The 8,063-nt window shown below is 38.5% G+C and overlaps 1 protein-coding gene across 1 annotated transcript in view; it reads left to right on the forward strand.

Annotated features, from left to right (window-relative positions):
- Nucleotides 1–7,573, forward strand: part of LOC126458421 (structural maintenance of chromosomes protein 4-like) — a 330,847-nt gene extending 323,274 nt beyond the window's left edge. Inside the window, exons 20-21 of the mRNA XM_050095456.1 lie at nt 2,691–2,874; nt 4,662–7,573. Of these exons, the coding sequence (XP_049951413.1) occupies nt 2,691–2,874; nt 4,662–4,829 (352 nt within the window). The 3' untranslated portion in view covers nt 4,830–7,573. The remainder of the gene's footprint in view (nt 1–2,690; nt 2,875–4,661) is intronic.
- Nucleotides 7,574–8,063: the final 490 nt, after the last annotated feature.

Raw genomic sequence — 8,063 nt, forward strand, 5'->3', positions numbered from 1 at the left:
TGAATAAAAACTAAACTAAACTTCTCCCAAACAGGCCATGAAGGCCCAACGGTACCGAACGGCCACTGTGTCATCCTCCACTCATAGACGTCACTGGATGCAGATATGGAGGGACCATGTGGTCAGCACACCGCTCTCCCAGCCGTATGTCAGTTTCTGAGACCGACTCGTTAGAATAGCTGCACAAAATACTCATTATGATTTAGCACAGCCAGTTCTAGATGCTTGCTCACTGGTCATCGTAACCTTTCATTTCCAGCTAAATATTTCCAAATCAATCCACCTCTGTTGTTGCCTGTACCTTTTACAAACTGTTGCATATTACTCACAGCTGTCAATTCCCATCTAATTCTAAACAAGAGACTGTTTGCTACTGATCCATTGCCTTATCTTAGGGTGTATCAAACTGCTTGTCATTCTTCTTTTTCCTTATTAGTCTCTGGTTGGCAGTTTACTAAAATTTTGTGTTGGAGGTTAGCCTTAGCCACTTATTCCAGCTATGGAACTCAAGCATCTGTTCAAGTAGACTTTGAGTTTGTTAATTATTTCTTTGGTTAATTTTGCAAAATTCATGTCTATTATGGAGTTCTGACTTATCATTGGTATTCGTACTCTGTTAAAGGTGGTTTACAGGCAGGTCCCAGTTATGTGGAGGAGCCCTTTGTCTTTTTGGTAGGAAACTGAACATATGTTAATGCTTATCACAACCTGCATTGCAGCTGGTAGGTTAACATACAACATTTACCTGCTCCATACCTTTTCTGCTGATGCTGGATTCCCCTGACAAATCCTCATTCCTTCCTTCAAACCAGTGTCCAGTTACCAATTGGAGCAATATTGATATCAATAAACACTGGTGTCCTACTCATGGTTGTGCATTAAAAATAGATATGTTTGAAACTCAGGAAAAAAGTTCTTTGTTGCTTTGTGTAGTACTGATGTGATCTAGATGATTTTCTGTTCTTAAATCCAGCTTGTTTGATCCTAACTGTTCATCACTTTGAGAAGCATCATTGTTAGACTTTAACTGTGGATAAACAGCAGATTTATAGACCTACACTACATCTACATTTATACCTACACTTCACAAGCTGTATTACAGGAAGTACTTTGGGTCACACTACCACTTGTCCTCTTTCCATCCATGAATGTAAACAAACAATGAGGAAATGTGTCACTTAGCTTTGAATTTTCTCTCTCTCTTTTAATAATTTTACATCATAACGGTCCCAAACTTATGTGCAATATTCAAAAATCAGTCAAACAAGGATTTTCTAAACTACAATTTTCACAAATGGATTACACTTTCTTAGAATTCTTCTAGCGAATCTCAGACAAGCGTCCTCTTTGCCTATGGTGAGTTTTATGCAGTAGTGCCATTTTAGCTCACTCTGCACTCATAGTTCGAAGTATTTTATGGTTGTTACTGTCTCCATTGATTGATTGCCAATCATCTAAGCAAACAATTTCATCTTTTCATGCACATTGCATTATATTTATTTATACTGAGGGTCCATTGTCAGCCTCTGCAGCAAGTATTGATCCTCTACAGGTCATCCTGAATTTCATTACAATTTTCGAGTGTTGTGACTGCCCTGTATACAGCTGCCTTATCCATTAACAGTATCACAGAGCTTCTGATGTTATCAGCCAGCATCATTCATGTTTATCATAAAAAGTAATGACCACGTGGGACTCCCTTGGTCTATCTCCAAAGTTACTTTTACATTTTACAATTTTTCCCCATTAAGAACACATTTTCATCTCTTATTTGCTAGGAAATCCTGACACCAATCATAAAGCTGATCCAAAATTTTGCACATTCTTAATTTGTTTATAAGGCGACAGTGAAGAACAGTGTCAGTTGCCTCCTGGAATTCGAAGAACGCACTATTAGCTTCAGTTCCATGAGCATGAGCAGAGAGAGTTAATTTTCACAAAATTGCCATTTGTTGAATCTATATTGATACCTGCAGAAGAGGTTATCGGTCACAGAGAAGGTCAAGTTACGAGAGCATAAACAACGTTCCAAAGTTTTACGTCAGTGATACAAGCCTGTGTTTATGTGCGCTTGCCTAACCACCCTCCTTAAAAATGACAATGATCTACACTTCTAGTTCTTTGGACATCCCCTTTCTTCAGAATCTTTCTGAGAATACCTTTACACTCACGCCATAGTAAGCTGTTCTGTACACTAGATCACCATAAGGAAAAGATCCATCTTTTCATTTGGGTGTCCAGTGCTTCACAGGGTATGTTATTGATGAACTTCAGAGGTGACAGGATCAAGTTCTAGGTTTGAAAGCTGTCCTGTTCATTAACACCTTTATGTTTCCCTTACAAAAATATACTGGGTCACTGCTTTCCTTCAGGCTGTCAAAGCAGCAAACTCCAATGCTGTAAGTGAAATGTTATGTGAGAACAAAGAATATTACTGCTGAACTTTATGTATATAAAAAATTGCCTGGTTTTATAGCAGATTATTTATAAAATGTAGAATGTATTTTAAAAAGACAATTTAAATTTCAATCAAGGTAGAATATTGGTCTCATCAAACAAGAATACTTGACCAAAGTGGCTTACACTGAGTCATCAAAGAACTCATTGGTGTACTAATGTAAGGTGTATACAGTCAGTGAAGCAATGAGGTATATTTATGATAATTGTTCTGTTTATTGTTTTTATTCCAGTGTACGCCCTCCTCAGAAATCATGGAAAAATATTTCAACACTTTCTGGTGGAGAGAAAACAGTTTCATCATTAGCATTAGTTTTTGCATTGCATAGCTACAGGCCATCACCTTTCTACATCCTGGATGAGGTTGATGCTGCCTTAGACTCAAGAAACACAGCACTTGTGGGGCTTTACATTAAGGTAACTGCACTTTTGTGACCTGTATATTTGTCTTCTGTCATTTTCCTTAAGTCGCAATAGATACCATAGCTACTATCTTGCTATTTTCTGAGGCAATATCAACCTTCCCCTTCTCCTCCTCTGCTCACACTTTCACAATGAAAAAAGAGGTTCTTGCATGGTAAATCCATTTGATGAGCTCCATCTTGGTCATTATGTACTCAAGTTGACCACCCATCTTCACCTTTAACTTTTGAAGACAATAAATTCAGCTTTATAAAATTGGGTTATACGTCCATAAGCTTTTGGCTGGTTTCTGGAATACTGTAATGAAATATGCTACAAGTATCAAAATATCTAATAATGTTGATGGTGTTAGGACAGCAACTAGCCACAAATTTACTTTCAGTTCCTTTATTCAAAGGGTACCGTTACTGGTTTCGAATCGTTGTGATTCATCTTCAGACAGTTTACACGCTTTCCTTATGACATGTGGTGTGTTTTTTACAGATTAATTGCCGTGAAATGTCGGTTTGGAGTGTTTGTTTTCATAACATTCGTCCAACAGATGTGAATACATTCCCACTGCATTCTTATTGTTGCACGCGTAAATTTTTCTCACTGAACACTTTAGATTTGTCACCGAGATTTCTACCACACACCACATGTTTTGATACATACAAAGAGCTTACATACATATCCTAACACCATCAACATTTGTCTTCAAATAACAGCCACGGTATCCATCATGTCATCATATGAAAAAATTGCAGTATCTAATAATGTTCCCAGTAAAGACAGTGACTTGAGCTAAGCACAGCATTGAGCCTGGCAGTTGCGAGTTTAAAGTGGGTTAATGCATTGTCTTGTATGGTGATGGACTGATCATCAGTGATCTCACAGCCAGAATCACAGCTATGTAAGGATGAGGCCAGCAACTACATGGCAGTCATTGAAGACTTGGCAATGGCCAAGGAATATTTGAGGAATAGCTCATGACTGTATAACCACTCGACATGGTTGGAAGCTCGTGGCGATGTTATTCATTATAATTCTGCAAGACCAAGCATTCATACAGTAAACTCAGTTTCTTTGTGTCCTATTATTAACAAACAAATGATATTTCCAATTAATTATATTTTATCACAATTTTAAGTATATAAAAACTTCCAGAATGATTACCACATCTTTCATTTGTCCATGAAACTTTCATCTGTAGATTCTGTGGAACAGCCATGCCTACATGCCTAGGCACATTCTCTGATGTGTAGGGTAGACTCTGCAGTTCTCTTACTGCTCCTTTAATCAGAGCTTTTGTGGAGCCAGGCTTGTCCTGCCACTCTGAATCCACACTTAATGTGCTACAATGAAATAGAACTTCGTTGCCATAAATCATACAGTCTATGTAATTGTGGCGCAGTGTTTGTCATAGATGTAGATGGTATGTTTGAAATTTGCAATTACAGAGTATTTACATAGCTGAGTGAATAACTAACATACAAAATCATCTGTTTTCCCCACATAGTAGCTATGAAAGTTTCCTTCTAGCTCTTCATTTTATTTAAACACCACTGTGACAGCAGCCTAGTATACTTTCTGTGTGACTAATTTCTTTTAAAAAATCTTGTATGGCATGTCCTCTACATTTAACAGAAAGGCAGTAGTAATCCATTTCTAAGAACAGTATATAACAACAAGTTTTCATTCGCCTTTCATATAAATTTATGTGACATCATTTATATGAAATTTTGCATGGTACCTCTAAATATCACAGTTGTGAATATTTTTCTTTGCTTATTTATTTACAGACAAGAGTGAAAAACTCTCAGTTCATCATCATCTCCTTGCGTTCAGGCATGTTTGAGCTTGCTCACAGGGTTGTGGGTGTCTTCAAACAACACCAGGTGTCTAACTCCATAACTATCAATCCATGTGTATATGTACAAAATAGTGAAGATTCTGTTGATCTGAACTGAATGACTGACTTGTAATGTAAAATTTGTCTGTGATATTCTGTCTGATTCTTGAATAATTCCTTTTATGTTTTAATTGTATCTATATTAAAAACTTATGTCCCCCTATTTGTATTTTTACACTTCATATTTTTTTCTTTGACACAGTAACAAAAAATGTTTTATAGGCCTATTGTTAACTGACTTCAACCACCAATGGCTATCATCAGAATGATTGGAAGGCGCATCAGACAATCACCAAGTAATGCTTTGTCAAACAGTAGTGAATTACGCATTACCTGCTGACCATCAGATGCTGCTTTCAGTCATTCTGTTGATAGCCAATGGTGGCCAGTACTATTTAATGATATGAAGCATATTCTGTGATTGTATCAAAGATAAAATATTAATTGTATGGTTAAATAGTTAGTCACTATCTGTACAACAAAATGTCATTTTTTGTAAAGTATTTGTATTTGTTAGCATAATGTAAGTTCTATTAGACTGCAGTTAATTTTTACATTTTAATAATGTCATGTCTGTATCATTTATGTTGGAGTTTACCTAGTTAGCAGTATGTCTTTTGTTAAACGTTGTATTCTGAGCAGGGATTGTTTCATTTCTATTATGATCCATTATACCTGGCTTATTTAAATTCTCCAATACTGAATTCATTGGTCTACATGTAATTATTACCTTTGGTTAAGTGTCATAGAGACTACTGAAAAGTTACAGAACTGTTTATCAGTGGTCGTGGTGGTGGTGGTGGTGGTTAGTGTTTAACGTCCCGTCGACGAGGTCATGAGAGACGGAGCGCAAGCTCAGGTTAGGGAAGGATTGGGAAGGAAATCGGCCGTGCCCATTCAAAGGAACCATCCCGGCATTTGCCTGAAACGATTTAGGGAAATCACGGAAAACCTAAATCAGGATGGCTGGAGACGGGATTGAACCGTCGTCCTCCCGAATGCGAGTCCAGTGTGCTAACCACTGCGCCACCTCGCTCGGTGTTTAGCAGTAAACACCACTCTTGGGAGCTGTAGTAAAATTGAAGATAATATACTGGCTAAGTGTTGACCAACTTAGTTTTCAGTCAAACAGTAGTTCAGTGATTATATTACTACTGCAAAACAATCAGTTATAGTTGTTATTGTTATATTCTGGTTATTCTTGAGTTCAGTGCAGTACTTCTCTGTGGTGCTGCATGATCCAGCAGTTGGAAACATGTTTTGCACTTTGTGTCCCTAGCAAACCTTATAACAGATCTGCACCTCTGTACCTGGTAACACACATTGCTTCTCAATTTTATCTTCATTTCTGATTCACTTTCTTCCTTGATGTCCCTGGAACAAACATGTAGTGACCACTGAATTGTTAAATTTCTGTAGTTTTACTTTGCAGAGTCACAGTTATAACAATCAAAATACACAAATGTGAAAAGCTGGGTTCAAGTCTCTGTCTACTGTTATCCTGTTCTGCATAATGACGTCTAATGGTATGTAACACAAAACACTAATGGTAGCTTTTATGTTGTGTGTGTTTCTCATCATTATTTCATTATGTATTTCAGCACTCTTTCATACCTATATCCTTTCTGTTGTTTTCCGTGCTCTGTGTTTATAACTTTATATCTCCTTTCACTTGAAATGGTATAACAATACACTGCTGAAATCTTCCTCAGTGTTCAGGAGGAACTGGATTAAAATATTTTTCTTGACTATGTTTGAGGTCTATTATTTCTGTAAAGTCCTTAAGTTGTACCATAAGAAAGTTCCTCAAGTTCTTACTCCCTATCCTCAACATTCTTAAAACCAGTGTAACTATCCATTTTTTGAAGGACATTGTACTACAGTACAGATGAGGCACGAGGTAAGACGATGTAAGAAGGTATTACTGTATTTACCTGAGTATAAGATGATCCCCATGTTTTTCAAGAGATTTCTTGAAAAAATTTATTTTTAACATGTCCTGATTAATCAAAATTACACACATACCTGTGCAGCTACATTGTGCTGGCTGAGCACACAATGCTCGGATTACAGGTTAGCAGATGGACTGAGGTGAGGAATTGTATCGGGTGGGTTTGGTAGAGGTAGAAAGAGGCAGCAGGCAGGAGAAGGGATTGAGGTGGGGTAGCTGGCAGCTTGTAGGGAAACAACAGGTGTGCAGGATAGGAATGCAGAAAAGTGAAGCTGATGCATAAGATAGGAATGTGGGAGGGAGAAGCAGCTGATGCTTTGAGGTAGGAATGCAACTCCCAGGTACTGTGGTTGTGGGTTTGTGAAAATGACGTGAAGGTGTGGATTGGGAGGTGTGGAAGGACAGAGGATAGGGAGACTGTTTGACAATGGATGTGGGTGCAATGGGTTAATAAAAATTAAGGTCAGGAGGATTAAGTGGAGACTGCAGGCAGAAGCTGACACACGGCACCCAAATCCTCTACCTAACAGTCTCTCCTTCCTATGGCCTATCACCCACTCTCAATCGACATCTTCATACCATTGTTATTGTGTGTCATTCACACTCATCGGTTGCAGTGCCCTTGTGTCACATTCCTGTCACATACACCTGCTGCCTTCCCTCCCACATTCCTGCTGCCTCCCTTCCAAGCTGCCAGCTACTCCTCCAAAACCTTTCCTCCTTCTTCCTGCCTCTTTCTCACACTACCCACCTTACTTGACACAACACTTCACTCCACCCTACCTAGTGAACTGCAATCCCAGCATTGTGTGTTGAGCCAGCACAAGGAAGAAGGCAGAGGTGTGTGTGTGTGGGGGAGGGGGGGGGGGGGGGCATGTGCATGCACATTGCACATATGTGTGTTTTCACTAGCTGGTTAAAGAATTTTTCTAAAAGCTACCAAGTTTTCATTCATTCTGTATGTCTGCTGATGCCTCAATGCTTCTACTGTTCGGTGAATAGTCTCCTTTAGTTGCAAGTTAGTTACATTCTACCAGAACTTTCCTTACCATGTGTACTAGTCCCATTTCTCATACTGCTGTGATTCTGTTATTGTGTAAATTATCTGCCTTCATTATTCTCCGTAAAGAATGTTATGGAACATCACTGGCAAACATACCCACTAAATGATATACTTGACAGACATATAAAATGCACTATTTCTTTGACACTTTTTGTAGAGGTGGCAAGGAGGGCAGAGGTGTTGAAGTTAAGAGAGGGAGCATCACCTCACACTCTCATAATGCAGCCAGCAACATAAGTGAAATATGACCTGCCGTTTTTGGCTTGCATTGTGCCCAG

The sequence above is a fragment of the Schistocerca serialis genome, chromosome 2 (assembly GCF_023864345.2).
Source record: "Schistocerca serialis cubense isolate TAMUIC-IGC-003099 chromosome 2, iqSchSeri2.2, whole genome shotgun sequence".
NCBI lineage: Eukaryota > Metazoa > Arthropoda > Insecta > Orthoptera > Acrididae > Schistocerca > Schistocerca serialis.